Source organism: Drosophila subobscura, chromosome E (genome assembly GCF_008121235.1).
Source record: "Drosophila subobscura isolate 14011-0131.10 chromosome E, UCBerk_Dsub_1.0, whole genome shotgun sequence".
Taxonomy (NCBI): Eukaryota; Metazoa; Arthropoda; class Insecta; order Diptera; family Drosophilidae; genus Drosophila; species Drosophila subobscura.
Genome location: NC_048531.1, coordinates 5,273,521 through 5,291,294, shown reverse-complemented (window position 1 = coordinate 5,291,294; position 17,774 = coordinate 5,273,521). Strand labels below are relative to the sequence as shown.

General features: G+C 49.4%; 4 protein-coding genes across 7 annotated transcripts; 2 read left to right on the top strand and 2 right to left on the bottom strand.

Annotated features, from left to right (window-relative positions):
* Positions 1 to 180: 180 nt before the first annotated feature.
* On the top strand, positions 181 to 2,793 carry LOC117891053 (larval cuticle protein A3A). Its single transcript, XM_034796225.1, has 2 exons — positions 181 to 334; positions 2,285 to 2,793. The coding sequence occupies exons 1-2, from the start codon at positions 278 to 280 to the stop codon at positions 2,648 to 2,650; spliced, it is 423 nt and encodes a 140-aa protein (XP_034652116.1). The 5' UTR covers positions 181 to 277; the 3' UTR covers positions 2,651 to 2,793.
* LOC117891054 lies at positions 448 to 1,284 on the bottom strand. The gene is made up of 4 exons (XM_034796226.1): positions 1,147 to 1,284; positions 1,015 to 1,077; positions 782 to 955; positions 448 to 578 (listed from the first exon to the last, which is right to left on the bottom strand). The coding sequence occupies exons 1-4, from the start codon at positions 1,148 to 1,150 to the stop codon at positions 478 to 480; spliced, it is 342 nt and encodes a 113-aa protein (XP_034652117.1). The 5' UTR covers positions 1,151 to 1,284; the 3' UTR covers positions 448 to 477.
* Positions 2,794 to 3,285: 492 nt separating the features above from the next.
* Positions 3,286 to 11,843, bottom strand: LOC117891048 (polycomb protein Asx). 4 transcript variants are annotated; one of them, XM_034796218.1, is made up of 11 exons: positions 11,706 to 11,843; positions 10,979 to 11,232; positions 10,329 to 10,673; positions 9,180 to 10,257; positions 8,414 to 9,116; positions 8,262 to 8,327; positions 7,306 to 8,186; positions 5,818 to 7,242; positions 5,427 to 5,759; positions 5,101 to 5,362; positions 3,286 to 4,728 (listed from the first exon to the last, which is right to left on the bottom strand). In XM_034796218.1, the coding sequence occupies exons 3-11, from the start codon at positions 10,577 to 10,579 to the stop codon at positions 4,367 to 4,369; spliced, it is 5,361 nt and encodes a 1,786-aa protein (XP_034652109.1). In that variant the 5' UTR covers positions 10,580 to 10,673; positions 10,979 to 11,232; positions 11,706 to 11,843; the 3' UTR covers positions 3,286 to 4,366. The 4 variants fall into 4 exon arrangements, with proteins under 4 accessions (XP_034652109.1, XP_034652111.1, XP_034652110.1 ...); XM_034796220.1 differs by lacking the exon at positions 8,262 to 8,327; XM_034796219.1 differs by lacking the exon at positions 11,706 to 11,843 and having other exon boundaries at positions 10,979 to 11,688.
* A 482-nt stretch (positions 11,844 to 12,325) lies between these two features.
* Positions 12,326 to 17,094, top strand: LOC117891049 (cleavage and polyadenylation specificity factor subunit 1). The gene is made up of 4 exons (XM_034796222.1): positions 12,326 to 13,241; positions 13,310 to 13,888; positions 13,943 to 14,428; positions 14,496 to 17,094. Exons 1-4 carry the CDS (start codon positions 12,408 to 12,410, stop codon positions 16,980 to 16,982), a joined length of 4,386 nt encoding a protein of 1,461 aa, XP_034652113.1. The 5' UTR covers positions 12,326 to 12,407; the 3' UTR covers positions 16,983 to 17,094.
* Positions 17,095 to 17,774: the final 680 nt, after the last annotated feature.

Genomic DNA, 17,774 nt, shown 5'->3' with positions numbered 1-17,774 from the left:
AAATATGTAAACAGCCAAAGCCAAAGCCCAAAATTGGACAAGTGGCAGCAGGGGAAAAGGCAACACTGACGCTGACGCAGCTGCTGCTGCTGCTGGTGCTGGTGCTGTTTCTGCTGCTGCTGCTGCTTTTGGCCCGGTTCGGTCTCAAGTGTGATATAAAAGCCCGGCTCCCAGCCAGCCAACGATCCATAGTACAAAGTCACTTGCAGCGCCAACACAACACAACACATCCAGTTCCAGTCCCAGTGAAGAGTTGTAGTTCATCAACCCAATCGAAATGTTCAAATTCGTGTTGATCGCCAGCCTGCTGGCCACCGTTGCCCTCTCCGCACCCGTGAGTGTTAAACAAAAGAGAAAACTCCATTGAACAAAGGAAAAAAACACAAGAAAAATATCAATTTAGTGACAAACGAATGAGTTTAATCGCGTTGCTGTCTGTGCGTTTTAGTGGTTATATTGGGATTGGGATTGGGGTTCTCAAGAGCGCACGCACTTGGGACGTTTGGTGCTACGATCCATATCGCACTTCTCGAAGCTGCTGCACTTGACATTGCCGCAATAGCTGCCCGTAGCTCCAGCTAGGAATTAAAAGGAAGAGAAATCATGTTAGAAAATCTATTTAAGAAGGCTAACGAATCTCCAGAAGGATTATCGCTATGGCAGCTATAGGGGCAGCCTTTTGTGAGGACTAGGTAGATTGCTTTATCCACAAAGATTAACTGGAGGGATGCCCATGCTACTTTTCGTGGATTGCTGTGATATATGAGTGGGTGGCACTTACAGTTCTTGCTGCCAAAGGGCGACTGGTCTCCACCAGAGTTGCCCAGCTGGTTGGGCTGGACACAGCTACGGCCGTTGCACAAATTTGGGCAGCACTTGCCACCGATGGCACTGCACTCGCTGTCGTGCAGGCACTTGGGCGTACAGTTCTGGACTTTGGTCGAGGAAGGGCAATCTGTTGGGCAGTGCACAAAATGAGCAAAAGCCTCCAAGAAAGCTTAAGGCTATACTTACCGCTAGCAGCCAGTGTTGCCACCACACATGCGGCAATCAAGAGAGATAAAAAGCACAGTCTGACTGTAAATGTAAATGTAAATGCAAATTAAAGCCAAATTCTTTATGGTTCCGCATTTGGCATCAGCCTACCCATGATTATAATTGTTGTGATATTTTAACAGTTGAACGTCCGCTTTGTAACTATAGTCAACATCGACTGCCGCTCGTCGGGCTTTATATGCCGCGGACACAACCGTTTCGATACGGCCGATCTGCCCGAACAAGTTTTCAACTTATTTTCGTTTAGTTTTTCTCTTTTTTTTTGCAAGTTTTTTTATTAAGACTACTTCCCCACCTTGCCTTTTGCCACGCCTCGCCTCTAAGCGTGATACTAAAACAAAGGAAAGGAAAAATATTCCACCCCAACAACAGCAGCAGCAACAGTAGCGAATACTTATCATTTTGACTTTGAATTTACATATAGTTAGGATCGGGATAACTGACAGCTGTAGACGCTACCCGAAGGTAAATTCCATCTAGAATATGGAATGTCCCTAGCCATTCAATTTATAAACGAGAATGATAAACGAGAGAAACTAATACACATCCTTTATTTGAGTATCGAATTAAATGTCTAGTGCAGAATTCATAGAAGTTGCCTGGTAGCGCATTTAGCCTACCATTAAGACCCCAACCCAAGAGAGCAGATAACTGGAATACATCGACACATCACATCTTTCAATTACTATTTCCGTTCATGCATTCAAGCATAAGACAAATTGAATACACTTGGGGAAGGAGAAGTAAATGTGTCAAAACATCGCAGCGATCGTTTTCGTTTCGCCTCTTGAGTCATACTTGGAGCAGACATGAAATAGGTTTATACGATCGTAACTAGTCGTGTTAATTATGCGATAAAATGCATCGACAAGTGGGCCAACAAATCTTGGCTAGGGATTGTAGATCATGATTTTTGTGGCTTGCATAAACATTGCGTATGGCACAAATATCATTAAAGCAAGTGCATCCGACAGATGTCTATTTGATCAATAGTTGGCAAGGTTTATTGGGTCATTTGTCAATATTTAACCTCCATCATGATGTCATACAACAGGAAGGGTAAATCCACAGGTCGAACAGTCCGAACAGAAATGATGCGATCTTCACCTTGAGATCAGATTCATATTTTATTTCTCTCGGCACACATGAATATTTTATTGGCAAAAAAGGGGCGTGCGTCTCACCTTGATCAGGTTAATTAATGCAACGTATTTACCCCCACTTTCAGATCGACCAGACCGAGGAGGACAGACTAGAGCTTGAGCGCCAGCAGAACGAAAGTGCACAGTACTCCTTCAATTCCAACATCGACGATCAAATCAACGATGGCTCCAACTCGAGGACGGAGACGCGCGATGGTTCGACGGTCCAGGGATCGTATAGCTACACGGATGGGTTCGTGAAGCGCACCGTTCACTACATCGCCGATGAGAATGGCTACAGGGTGCTCAAGGACGAGATGCAGGACATTGGCGATGGACCCCGTTTCAATCCCGATGGCCAGGCCGACGTTGAGGGCTCCCTCATCGGCAAGTACTCGATCAAGCTGGACAAGAGCGATGAGGAGAAGCACTACAAGGATATCAGGGCCTAATCCCAACACCCTGTGCTTAGTTAGAGAATTTCTAACATTTAGAAATGGACTGAATACGAGTATTTCGTAAAGTAAAATTACAACCATCCGAACAAAACAAAGTTGTACATTTTTTTCTCCCTAATAAAACAAGAAAAATAATTGTAAAATTATAAAAAACCAAAACTATTTTGTCAGTAATTGAGGAGCAACGAAGGAATTTACCAAAGGAACAAACTGGATGGCCAGAGTGGGGAGAGTCCAGCCTCGATATATGTATGTAGATCTGCACCCTGCAGTGTTCTGCCCTGGGAACAGTGTCTTACAAAATTCCAACATCACTTTCTTTTTTTTTCTCAAATTTATTTGTAATTATGTTTATGTATTGGTTAATTTTGCGGTGAGTGCATCTAGGAGCAAAATGTTCTGTTCTTGTTCATTGCTTAGGTATTGTTTTTTGAATTTTGTTTAACCTCATCTCATAATCGTTACTTTGTTGTTTCGGATTTTTACTTGCTATATTTTATATGGTGTTCGTTCTCTTTTTGCAGTGTTTTGTTTCATAGGTTTCATAGGTTGCTGTTACTGTCATCGTTCTTTCGTTAATCATTTGCATTGCGTTTTTGTTTTTTGTATGTATTTTATCAACAGTTTTGCTTAATGTATAGGGGCTTTGTTTTGAAATCATTTGCGTGAATTAGAATTACGTGTATGCTCTATATGCTAAAGAAATGGTGTGGATATGGAGAGTCGTTTCTAGGCTCGGATGTGTGGGGGTGTGGATGTGTGTGTGTGGGTGATTTGTCTGGTGGAGAATACTAAACTTAGTCTAATTAGAACTTAAGAGCTGGGCGCTGGGCCTAGAAGATATACACTCCGATTAGTTTATAAATTACACAGTAAAATATATATATATATATCATATATATCAATATGAAGTTCTTATATTCATAGAACGAACCAACCGAACTTCGCACGTGTGCGAATAAATTATAAAAATATACTCATCATTGGGGCGGCCATGGGGCCATAGGGATTATGTCCAGCCCAAGATTTCTATCCATATAGTACATTTAATAATACATTTAAACATAAATATGTACACATTACATATAATCTAATCTGTTTTTTATGCTTTACGTTTGCCTTTTGTTGTCATCTTTTTGTTCTTGTTCTTGTTTTTCCATTTTCTTTTTGTTTTGTATGTTTTTGCTTGTAATTACACTGAGAGTTTATAGATTTTTTGTTTGTTTTTGTTTTATAGTGTGCTTTAGATATCCTTAAACAATCACAAAAACAGAGAGTATCTTTAGGGATATGCAACAAGCACAAAATACACAACACTCGTTTGTTTGCCCTTTAGGCATTCTTCCATTCTACTCCTCCTTCTGCTTCAGGAGGACTTACTTAGTTTACAATGGGTCTTTGAACGATCTAAATTATACACATCTATTTATATCTATCTGCTGCCCTAGCTCTGTGTGTGCACCAGGGGCTGGGACTGTGCCTGTGAACAGGACTGATGTTGGTGCTTCTGCTGTGCGTAAGCCTCTGGCACTTGCGCTCTTATGCTTTTGCCTCACAAATCAATCGCAAAATCATAATCGCTGTCTGCCTATGGGGGCGATACATACTCATATGTATATAGCCATTGCAACTACATGTCTATGGGGGGTAGGGGTCTCTATATTCCTATAATACGTTGTCCACTTGGGCCTTGGGCAGTAGGTCCGGCTCTCATCTGATCACACAGGACACACACAGCTTGGCCGCACCGATGCAGTCGTCGTGACAGAACGCTCCGCACTGCTGGCAAATAACCATTGCGTTCAGCGAGCAGGCGCAGTTGTTCGCCGTTGCTGTGACGGCCTCGCTGCCTGGCGGTGTGTTTTCCCCACTTTGACGCAGATGCAGAAGTGGATGCAATGCCTGTTGCTGTTGCGACTGTTGCGGCGGTGGCTGCTGCTGCTGAATGACTGTTGGTGTGGCCGGTGATTGTGCTGCAGTTGTCGTCACTATGTAATTGTTGCCAGCTGCTTCCATGAGAGCGGCAGCTGTTGAATTGGTGTTGTTGCCATCGATATAGGTGATGTTGGAGCCTGTCAAGAAAAGAAATATTGATATATGAAACACTGAAGAAAAGAGATTCTCATCTGGATTACATACTTACTAATAAATTATAAATTCTATAAAAACATAAACGAGTTTAAAGGGGAGTTCACATCTGAATGAACACCTGATGAAACATGCAAGTGATCTCTATCCATACAATTAAAAAACAGAACCAAAGACAGAACCAACCTGTGGCTGGGCCCTAGGTTACGGAGTAACTCTAACAAATCTACGCAACAAACTAATGACTGCGTGCCAATTATTAATGGTTTCATGACTGAACCCATTCAAGATTGAAGGAGGGATGAAGGTGATTTGAAAGACGTACCTCGCTAACCACTAATAATACACCAATTTACCTGCAGCGATATTGCGCCGCACAATATTCGCGGCGGCGCCCACATTGCCAACATTTCCCATCTGATGATGATGCTGTTGCTGCTGCTGATGTTGCAGCTCGTGATTGTGATTATGATGGTGATGGTGCAGGACCTCGGGTGCGGCTATTGCTGGCGCCATAACGTTGCCGCTGCCTGCTGTATTATCCACCGAAGCGGGACGCCCGCGTCCGCCCATTGGCAGGCCATTCAGGCTGTGCAGCGGATTCTGAACGGTGACAAACTGCCAATACACAATAATATATCAATTAGAGACTCAATTTCGAGGATTAGTTCCAATCACTTACCTGATTCTGATGCAGTGGCGGGGCACTGGACGCTCTGGGCGCCTGATTGTCGGCCGCTCCCACAGTGGCGCGATGAACCAGCACATACTGGCCACTGCCGTTCTGATGGATCAATTGCTCTGGTGCCACCGGTGGCTGTGGCTGTGTTTGTGCCACTGGCAACGTAGCCGCTTGCTGTTGTTGCTGCTGCTGTTGGAGTATCTGAAGCTGCTGGGGCGTGGCATTGGCTGCTCCAGGTCCTGGACTAAACACATGCCGTATCAGTGTGGTGGGTGATGGCTTCCTCTGAACATATTTCTTACGCGGAAAGCCGCTCATGCGAGGACCAATAACCTGCAGATGACGCAAATTTAGTCTCGAAAGGAAATATTAATAAGAACCTTGTACTCACCTTGTACACTCCCGGACGTCCAACGCCCATCAAATTGGCCGGCAGGCCGGCGGGCAGGGCTCCAGCGGCAGCGGCACCTCCAACCAGTAGCTCCTCCGGTTTCATCATATTCTGAATGGGTGCTGCAGCCGCTGGTGCGGCGACCACATTCGCGCTAACCGCCGTCATGTTTGACATGGGTGTGGCAGCCACAGTGGACACATTCGACACATTCAGGGGACTGCTCACAGGTGTTACAGTTGTGCTGACTGCCGTTGGCATGGGCTGAGGCTGTGGTTGTTGCTGGTTGAGTATGGCCCCGGGCGGACGCAGCTGAGCCTTTAGATTCTCACGATTTGGACTATTTTGGATGACGGCCTGGCAGATTTGATAGCTCCGCTCGAGATTAACGGCTCCTGGGGGCATCCTATTGTTGGTGGCCTTGCGTCCCTTGCCCGTCGGCATCTTCGGTTGCAATCGCTGCTGGGCTATGGTCGTCGGCACACCCGAGGGAGGTAGAGTTTTCATCGTTAGAACGCTAGGCAATGTTGGCAACTGCTGCATACTGCTATTAGAGAGCTGCTGCTGCTGTGGCTGGGGTTGGGGCAGCGGCAACTGCTGGGGCACTGCTACTGCTGCTGATGCTGCGACTGATGGCGGTGGTGGCTGTTGCTGTGGCTGTGGCGCGGCTGTTACGGCAACAACATTAGCATAGGCGGACGGAATCGTTGTGTTGTTTGCTGTTGTTGCTGCCGTGGTGGGCGATGCATTGGCGGCGGGCCGCGTCATGGAAATAATATTCAATGGCTTGGCTATGAATTTAGGCTGAGGCGCTGCTGCCGGAACAACAGTCTGCTGATGCTGCTGTTGTTGCTGCTGCTGCTGCTGTTGGAGCAGATTGTTGTTGGCAGCCTGAGCCATAAGTTGCCGCTGATGCAGTTGTGCCTGTTGCAGTGCAAATTGCTGCAGCTGTTGCTTCTGTTGCACTGCCTGCTGCTGCTGCTCCAATTGCTGCTGTTGCTGCTGGGCAAGCAAGTTGGGCGACAAAAACTGCTGGGTTCCATTGCGTAGCGTTACCGGCAGAGTTTTGGTCAAGGCATTGCTACTCGTCGCCTGCTGTTGCTGCTGCTGCTGTTGCTGTGCGGCTGCTGCTTGCAGTGTGAATTGCTGAAGAAGCTGCTGCTGCTGTTGATGTTGCTGCTGCTGTTGACGTTGCTGCTGTTGTTGCATCAGAAAGTTGCCAATTATCTGACCATTCGAATCAACCAAAATCTGTCGTTGCTGTGGCGCAGCCGCTGGAGTATTCTGCTGTGGCTGCGTCGGCTGACTGTGACTCAGATTGTTGCTGCTGTCGTTGCTGTTGCTGCTGTTGGTGATCACGGTGCTGGACACCTCCATTTCGGCAGCTGACATGGGCACGGCGTCGCAAAGAATCTCCTGCGTAATCTATAGACAAAGAGAGGTAAGCGATAATTGCAATTCTTCATCATACTTCGGTCTGTAACTCACCTCATTCGCGTACTCGTTGTGGGCCTGTGGCAAAAACGAATGCTGAGGCAAGTGCACCACATCCTGGATATGCACATGCTGCCGCTGTTGTTGCTGCTGCTGTTGGTGCTGATGCTGCTGCTGCTGTTGCTCTTGATGCTGCTGCAGTTTGTCCACTATTTCCCGCACTGCATCACCATCCTCGTCATTCATGACGTCCATCATCTGCTGTTCCTGGTGCTCCTCGTCGATACACTCAACAAGATCATCGTCCTCCTCCTCCACCTCTTCATCCTCATCGAGGAACTCCTGACACGCATCGCTGTCCAGCATATTGTCATCGATGACTTCTTCTTTGACGACATCCATCAGATTAATAGCCTCATGGTTCAGATGCTGCTGCTGCAGTTGCTCCCTCGCTGCTTGGGAGCTTCTCGGGGGCGTGGTTGCCATCAGCTTAATGTCACCAAAGTTCCAGTCGTGCTGAACATGCTGATACATCTCGCTCGAGTTCAACTCCACAGACGGCTCTTGCTGCTGCTGTTGCTGCTGCTGCAATGTGACCACTGACGAGAGCATAGCCTGGACATCGGCCAGTGTTGACTCTGCCGCTGAAGCCAGCGACAGTGGGGCTCCTGCTGAGGCTGCGGCTACAGTTGTCGACGATGATGACGAGGTGGTTGTGGGTGCCGTTACAGTGGCCGGCATGGAGCTGGAATTGCTGCTCGAGCACGACGATGATAGCGAAGCGGATGAGGAGGATGTGAAGCTGGTGGACGTGATCGAGCTGGGTGGAGTGGAGCTACAAATGGAGCTGGGTATGGCCACAGAAGAAACGGGCGAGTCTTCCAGCTTAATGCAGTGCTGCTCCTCCTCCAGTTTGTTGATTGCCGCATGCGCCACTGTGAATGCAACGAAAAGGATACAATCAATTGAATTTCTGTGTATTTAAGGATATGGTGGCATTAATGTATTACTGTTGGACGATGACGATGATGTGAAGAAGGTGTGATTGATGTCTGTATGATGGTTGTGGAAATATGCTGAACACGAACGAACACAAAGGAAAAGCGTTAGAGGGGGAGGATAACCCTTGAAAATGTCAAACAGTAATCAAAAGATGTCTCACCATGATCAATGGTATCTGCAAACACGAAATCATGACTGGCTGCTGTTGCTGCTGCTGCTGCTGCTGCCGTTGTGGAATCTGTCTCATTGGATGCATCCAATGTCCCTTTGGTTACTAGCTCCACGCTCTCCAAATAGCTTACAAAATCATTAACCTCCGCCTCGGGATTGGTTGGCGGCGTGACAGCAGCTGTGGCTGCCGCTTCAAGCTCCACCATATCCGCATGTTCAATGGAAATGAACTCTTCATTGCACTCGTCGAATGGCTCGATTTTAACACAGGTACTGTTGATAAGTGGCTGTTGTTGTCGCACCTCATTGATTGGTGCAGCTATCACCGTTGTGGCATGATCTACAATATCTCGATTGATGGTGGGCGACGGTTGCGGCAGCGGCAGCGGCAGTGGCAGCGGTGCAGTGGCAACAACAGCATTCCCTGACGACGAATAAGGAACAAACGGAGCTTCGATTTTCATCTGTTTGCTCTCCTTGGATGTGCTTGGCAGCAGCTGCAGCTCAATGGGATCATCATCGTCGTCCTCGAGTATTATTGTTGGTGTCGGCTTGCGACGCGATGGGCTGCTCGACGGACGTTTGAGTATGCGACGCTGTTGCTCTGTCACTACTAAGCTATTCTGAATGCAAGTCTCAGTTGGCGGAGTTGTTGCTGTTCTCGCTGCTGCTGTCGGTTCGCACTTTGTGCTCTGAAAGAAAGGAATGAATGGGTCAGAGTACAGTTCCAAGCACGAAGACAGACCTTTGCTTACCAAATCAAATTTCAATTCAGTCTCATTATCACATGTTGCTTGTTGCTTTTGCTGCTGCTGTTGCTGCTGCTGTTGCTGCTGCTGCTGTAGTTGTGGTTGTGTTTGTTGCGTTGTCGCTGGTGGTTTGGGCTCACTCTTAATGGTTGTCGTTCGATGCTTCTCCTCGTCGTTCTCCAGCTTTAGCTTGCTAGCAGTGGCAGGCACACCCGGGCCATTCCTGGCATTCTTCTCACCCCAGTAGGGCTCAAAGTGCTTCACTTTCCACGGGTCAAGCTTGTTCTTCTCGCGCTCTGCCTCCGTCTTAAGCTTTAGCTGATTCTCGGGCGTGAATTCTCCTTCGCTCAATCGCTCCCGCCACTCCAGACAGGCGCGGGCAAAGAATTCATTATTCAGGCACGACGCAGTTAGTCGAATGGCCTCAGAGGATGAGCTCCCACTTCCACTGGCACTTCCACTGGCACCACTACTGCTCGGCTGATCTAGCGGAGGCATTAATTGCGGCTCCACTACGCTGGCCTCACGATCGACGCTGGGCAGCAGCTGAATGAGATGGTATTGATATAGCGGGGGTAGCAGCGAGAAAGTCTGTTTGTTCAGCAACGCCCTCAGATTGGTGGATGCCAATATGGAGTCCGGTGTCTCCAGATCGATTTTTCCGTCCTTAGTTTGCTCGATTTGCGCTGCTGTTGTCAGCTTCTTGTTGCTGCGACGTCGCGGCTTTACGCTGAACCCGGGTATAGAGGCCAGCACCTCGCGCATCGTTGAGGCTTGCGAGGAGGAGGCGGCACCTTTGCTGCCCGGCGACGTCGTGGATAGCTGGCCCGCATTGGCTTGGGCAGCTGCTTCTGCTGCCGCTGCTTCGGCGGCCGCCGCCGCTGCTGCTGCTGCCTTCGCCTGCTGCTGTTGCTGGATGCGCCGACTGCTAAACATGCGTGCGGGAGGAGCAGCAGAATTCGAGGCAGCATGCGATGCCAGCGGTGTCAGTCCTGGCAGTGCCGCCGGCAGCGGATCTTCACTTGGCGCCGTGGCCTTCTTGTCAGGTGGTATGGGTTTCACGATTATGCGTGGCAGGTGGCGTCTAAGGCGGGAAAGGAACACATCAGTGCATTAGTATTTCCATTTGACACAAGACTCAAAATGAGAACTAACCTCAGACTGTGTGAGTGCTTGGTAGTTGGCGACACCACCACATCCGTATGCTCCAGCGCCAGCGGATCCTTTTCATCATCGTCCACGAGATTCACATGCGCCGTGGCTTCCATTATCAGGGGCGGCGCAATAATCGTTTGCTGGTGTTGCATCTGCACTTCTGCTTGTGGAACGAGAAGTTGTTGCTGCTGCTGCTGCTGGTGGTGCTGCTGCTGCGACGTTGACGTCGTGTCCGGCGTAATGGTTTTCATTGCTTATTCGAAACTATTTACAGCCAAATCTTAACAGTGGGTTTGGTTTCTAGTCTATGTGCATGTCCCATCAGGCCAGTTTCTTCCGCACATACTGCAAAGAAAATTGAGCAAGGGAACGAGTTAATGTCGGGTGTCGGGGGGGTTCGTCTTCCATTCGTCTGTGCTGCGGCGGTAACAGCTGACGGGCAGAAGGGGATTTAGGTTTGCCCTTCATTGAATTTAAATCGAATCAATTTGCAGCACCGGAAAAGAAATTATCGGGAAGAGCAGGGCCTGCGTTAGAGCACCCCCTCCTCCTTAACGCATGGTGCCGTAAAGAGGAATAGAAAATTTTCATTTCCTCCCAAACTTGAATGGGGGTGTACGTAAAGTGAATCGGGCGGGCGGGCTACTAACCTGACCAGCAGTATTGTCCATTTTAAGGCAAAGCGAGAGCCTTTCTGTATAATTTTAACGTTGCGCCCTTTGTATATGTACTTCCATCTGTGTGCTTGCGTGTGTTTATGTGTGTGTGTATGTCCGATTGTAAGTGTGCATATGCATGTATATATTTAATCAGGTTGCGGCTCTGCGATGTTTCCTATATACTTCCGAATCTTCCTATTTTGTCTCTTTTTTTACAGTAATATTTCTTGTTCCTCTTCCGTTGCCTACAAATCAACAACAACAAAAACAACAAGAATGTAGCTACAACAACAAGAAACGGTTAAGCAGAGTTGTTTTTTTCCTCCCGCACATACACTCGCACACACGGTTAGGCACACGCATACACATACACATACGCGCAGTAAGTACGTAGAAAATTACTGCCTTTGGCATTGATTAGAAGAAGCCTTTGGGTCCTTTTCTAGCTCCCCATGTATCGCAAGTCGGTCATTTATCTATTGCACATTGTATGGCCACCGCTGCTATTATCGGCCAGTGAATTAAATATTGAATGGGGGAAATGTGAATGCCCAAACACACAAACAAAAGCAAAGCAGCTACAAACTGATTCTTTTCTAGCTGACTATGACGGTCTCTTTCTGGTGCAAGTGTTTGGCCTAGTGGCCAGCTGCTGTCTCTCTCATGCACGCTACTCAGAAAACCTTTGCGTGCAAATGAATGAAACCAATTTATTTACATCATCGAATCACATATTTATTGTACACTAAACACGCACTAATCAACCAAAACTAATCAACTAATCAGACACTTTTAAATGTTTCTTTTAAAATTTTTCTGTTTGCTAAAAACACTCCGACTTAGTGTAACCGCGGACTTATCGATCAAATATACCGCCTTACCCTTAAAAATATACCGAAATCTACCCTCGCTTTTCAAAAAAATACTGAAAATACTGAACTTATGCCCGCTCTTTTTAAACAGTTTTACACAATACTGTTTGCAAATTAAGTTATTCTTGTAAATGCTGAATCAATAAATTTACCACAACACTGGCTAGTTTTCAGCAGTCCTTTTAATTAGATTGTTTAAAGAATAAGGTTAAAATAATGCCCCTACGAAATGAGACGTCATTGTTGCTGGTCAACCAGGTTACAGCTATGAGAAAGTGGTGTGAATAAAACTCGGAAAGCAGCAATTTGTATGTGTTTAAAAGAATTACCTGGATGATTTGCGGATGTTCCACTGTTCTCTGCTTCATTTTTGCATCATTTGGATTTATACAGCGGTATTGTTTCACGCGATATTACTGAAGGTAAAATTGATCGGGGTTAAGTGGGTTAAGTTCATCAGGGTGGTATATCGATAAATCCGGCCCCGGCAATTTGTTTAGGAAAATAATGTTTTAATTATATTGCCGTGCAGAAAATAACGCGAAGCGATGTTCTCCATGTGCAAGCAAACCCACCCCGCCACGTCGGTGGAGTTCGCCATCTCGTGCCGGTTCTTCAACAATCTGGAGGAGAATCTCGTCGTGGCCGGCGCCAACATGCTGAAAGTCTACCGCATCTCGCCCAATGTGGAGGCGGGTCAGCGCCAGAAGCTGAATCCCAACGAAATGCGCATCGCTCCGAAGATGCGGCTCGAGTGCCTGGCCACCTACTTTCTCTATGGCAATGTGATGTCGCTGCAGTGCGTCTCACTGGCGGGCGCCATGCAGGATGCGCTGCTGGTTAGCTTCAAGGATGCGAAGCTGTCGGTGCTGCAGCACGACCCGGACACGTATGCCCTAAAGACGCTCTCCCTGCACTACTTCGAGGAGGAGGACATTCGAGGTGGCTGGACGGGTCGCTACTTTGTGCCGGTGGTGCGGGTGGACCCGGACGCCCGCTGTGCCGTCATGCTGGTCTATGGCAAGCGGCTGGTGGTGCTGCCCTTCCGCAAGGACAACAGCCTGGACGAGATCGAGCTGACGGACGTGAAGCCCTTCAAGAAAGCACCCACAGCCATGGTCTCGCGGACGCCCATCATGGCCTCCTACCTGATAACCCTCAAAGAGCTGGACGAGAAGATTGACAACGTGCTGGACATACAGTTCCTGCACGGCTACTACGAGCCCACGCTCCTGATCCTCTACGAGCCGGTGCGCACCTGCCCGGGCCGCATCAAAGTACGCTCAGACACCTGCGTGCTGGTGGCCATCTCCCTGAACATTCAGCAGCGCGTTCATCCGATTATCTGGACAGTGAATAGTCTGCCATTTGACTGTTTCCAGGTGGGTTGGTTCCCTCCCGAGCATACCCCTCAGAGCATTAATATCTAAATCGTTGCTCCAATTCTCAGGTTTATCCGATCCAAAAGCCCATTGGCGGCTGCCTGGTGATGACTGTGAACGCCGTTATCTACCTCAACCAGAGTGTGCCGCCGTATGGCGTCAGCCTGAACAGCTCGGCGGACAACAGCACCAGCTTCCCCCTCAAGCCGCAGGATGGAGTGCGAATCAGCCTGGATTGTGCGAACTTCGCGTTCATTGATGTCGACAAGCTGGTGATCTCGCTGCGCACGGGCGAGCTGTATGTGCTGACCCTCTGCGTGGACTCTATGCGCACTGTGAGGAATTTTCACTTTCACAAAGCGGCCGCCAGTGTGCTGACCAGCTGCATTTGTGTCTGCCATTCGGAGTACATTTTCCTGGGCTCGCGTCTGGGCAATTCCCTGCTGCTGCACTTCACCGAGGAGGATCAGAGCACGGTCATCACACTGGATGTGGATGCGGAACAGCAGGCGGAGCAACAGCAACAGCAGCAGCAGCAGGTGCAGCTGTCCGAGGAGCAGGACATTGAGGAGATCTTCGATGTGGACCAAATGGAATCGGCACCCACTCAGGCCAAGTCACGGCGCATCGAAGACGAGGAGTTGGAGGTAGGCCCTGGCATTCAGGAATGACCTCTTCATTATACTTTATATTCCTTTTAGGTGTACGGATCGGGGGCAAAGGCTTCGGTGCTGCAGCTGCGAAAATTCGTCTTTGAGGTCTGCGACAGCCTCATCAATGTGGCGCCCATCAATTACATGTGCGCCGGCGAGCGCGTGGAGTTCGAGGAGGATGGCACTACGCTGCGACCGCATGCAGAGTCGCTGCACGACCTGAAGATCGAGCTGGTGGCCGCCACGGGGCACAGTAAAAACGGTGCCCTCTCCGTCTTTGTGAACTGCATCAATCCGCAGATCATCACCAGCTTCGAGCTGGAGGGCTGCCTGGATGTGTGGACGGTGTTCGATGATGCCACAAAGAAGACCTCGCGGCATGATCAGCACGATTTCATGCTGCTCTCGCAGAGGAACTCCACTTTGGTCCTGCAGACCGGCCAGGAGATCAATGAGATTGAGAACACCGGATTCACGGTGAATCAGGCCACCATATTTGTGGGCAATCTCGGCCAGCAGCGGTTCATTGTGCAGGTGAGTGACAGTCAGTCTGCCTTGACTCCCCTCTCCTCATGCTAGTCCCATCTTTCCCCTTTTGTAGGTCACCACGCGCCATGTGCGCCTGCTGCAGGGCACACGCCTCATCCAGAATGTGCCCATCGATGTGGGCTCGCCCGTGGTGCAGGTGGCCATAGCCGATCCCTATGTCTGTCTGCGCATGCTCAACGGCCAGGTTATCACGCTGGCACTGCGTGAGACGCGCGGCACTCCCCGACTGGCCATCAACAAGCACACCATCACGAGCTCGCCCGCGGTGGTGGCCATTGCCGCGTACAAGGATCTGTCGGGTCTGTTTACGGTCAAGTCGGACGATGTGCTCAATCTGACGGGTGGCACGGGCAGTGGCTTCGGCCACAGCTTCGGGGGCTACATGAAGGCGGAGCCCAACATGAAGGTGGAGGATGAGGAGGACCTGCTGTACGGCGATGCGGGAAATGCCTTCAAGATCAACAGCATGGCGGTGCTCGCACAGCAATCGAAGCAAAAGAACTCGGACTGGTGGCGCCGACTGCTGGTGCAGGCAAAGCCCAGCTACTGGCTGGTTGTCTCCCGCAAGAGTGGCACCCTGGAGATCTACTCGATGCCGGACATGAAGCTCGTCTATCACATCAATGATGTGGGCAACGGGGCCATGGTGCTCTCGGATGCCCTGGAGTTTGTTTCCCTCTCATCGAGCTCGCAGGAGAACTCCAAGGTGGGCATTGTCCAGTCCTGCATGCCGCAGCACGCCAACTCACCGCTGCCCCTCGAACTGAGTCTTGTGGGTCTGGGCCTCAGTGGAGAGCGACCCGTGCTGATGGTGCGCACGCGCGTGGAGCTGCTCATCTATCAGGTGTTCCGGTATCCCAAGGGCAACCTGAAGATTCGCTTCCGTAAGCTGGAGCAGCTGAATCTCTTGGATCAGCAGCCCTCGCACATAGAGCTGGAGGAGGACGAGGAGGAGGAGGAGCTGGAGTCGTACAACATGCAACCGAAGTACGTCCAAAAGCTGAGGCCCTTCTCCAATGTCGGCGGCTTGGCCGGCATCATGGTCTGCGGCGTGAATCCCTGCTTTGTCTTCCTCACCGCCCGCGGCGAGCTCCGCATCCACCGGCTGCAGGGCAATGGCGATGTGCGCAGCTTTGCGGCCTTCAACAATGTGAACATACCCAATGGATTCCTCTACTTTGACACCACCTTCGAGCTGAAGATCTCCGTGCTGCCCAGCTACCTGAGCTACGACTCTGTCTGGCCCGTGCGCAAGGTGCCGCTGCGCTGCACGCCCCGCCAACTGGTGTACCATCGCGAGAATCGGGTCTACTGCCTGATCACGCAGACAGAGGAACCGATGACCAAGTACTACCGCTTCAACGGCGAGGACAAGGAGCTGTCCGAGGAGAGCCGCGGCGAGCGGTTCATCTACCCGAATGGCTCGCAGTTCGAGATGGTTCTCATCTCGCCCGAGACCTGGGAGATTGTGCCGGACGCCTCCATTCTCTTCGAGCCGTGGGAGCATGTGACGGCCTTCAAGATCGTGAAGCTGTCGTACGAGGGCACGCGATCTGGTCTCAAGGAGTACCTGTGCATTGGCACCAACTTCAACTACAGCGAGGACATCACCAGTCGCGGCAACATCCACATCTACGACATCATCGAGGTGGTGCCCGAGCCGGGCAAGCCCATGACCAAGTTCAAGCTGAAGGAAGTCTTCAAGAAGGAGCAGAAGGGCCCCGTCTCGGCCATATCGGATGTGCTGGGCTTCCTGGTCACCGGCCTCGGCCAGAAGATCTACATCTGGCAGCTGCGCGACGGCGATCTCATCGGCGTGGCGTTCATTGACACCAACATCTACGTCCATCAGATCATCACCGTCAAGTCGCTGATCTTCATAGCGGACGTGTACAAGTCGATCAGTTTGCTGCGCTTCCAGGAGGAGCACCGCACCCTCTCGCTGGCCTCGCGCGACTTCAACCCCCTCGAGGTGTACGGCATCGAGTTCATGGTGGACAACAGCAACCTGGGCTTCCTGGTGACGGACGCAGAGCGCAATCTGATTGTCTACATGTACCAGCCGGAGGCCAGGGAATCGCTCGGCGGCCAGAAGCTCATCCGCAAGGCGGACTACCATCTGGGGCAGGTGGTGAACACCATGTTCCGGGTGCAGTGCCACCAGCGGGGCGTGCACCAGCGACAACCCTTCCTCTACGAGAACAAACACTTTGTCATCTACGGCACCCTGGATGGGGGTCTCGGCTACTGCCTGCCGCTGCCCGAGAAGGTCTACCGTCGCTTCCTTATGCTGCAGAACGTTCTGCTCTCGTACCAGGATCACCTGTGCGGCCTCAATCCCAAGGAGTTCCGCACCCTGAAGTCGTTCAAGAAGCAGGGCCTCAATCCCTCGCGCTGCATCATCGACGGGGACCTGATTTGGTCGTATCGCCTGCTACCCAACTCCGATCGCAATGAGGTGGCCAAGAAGATTGGCACGCGAACTGAGGAGATTCTCTCCGATCTGTTGGAGATCGAACGCCTCTCTGGTGTCTTCTAGACAAAAGTTGTAAAGTAAAGTTTAGTCCTTAGTGATATTTCTAGTTATGTTACGAGGTTTATCAATTGTAATTTTGCTTATAAACCACAAAACAAATTATTTTGTTAAGGAACTTCAAAGTTTTTTCACTTTTTGCTTGGCATAATGGCTGGAAATCGAAATGGAGTGGATTCCACTTGAATTTTCAAATTTAAATTTAAGTTCTGCGCTTACACGTGACTGGCAGAAATCAGTTATGGCACTTTCATATGTAGCAAAACATCGATATTGTCAAATTTACACATCGATTACGCCTAAGGACTTAATCATAAAATATCCTTTTAATGATCGAAATTTGAAACTCCCATCGCCAAAGGGAAATTTTGATAGAATGAAAGTTCTTGAGCGATAATTGGTGAAATTTCTCGAATGATGCTTTAGTTACTCCATTTTCAGCAGCTGTAACCCAATATTTCTTTAAATAAAACCAACATTTATGTAAATTAAGTTTAGACACTTGGTCGGTCTTGCTGCTGTCTGGCGCATCTTTATGGTTTTCTGTATGGTATCGTATAATAATATAATATAAGATATATATGCAAACATATGTATACTAGATTAATCATTGTATAAACTAACAACATCATCATCATAATCATCATCAGTTAGACAACTCAATGTGCAGCGGCGGCACCCGCTTCTAATTGGTGTGTGGGTGGGGTGGGGGGATGCCTGCCCGCACTTGCACTTGTCGTTCGAAGAAAAAGCACACTTTTCAATCGAAGATCATCGCGAAATAATGAAAAAAGAACT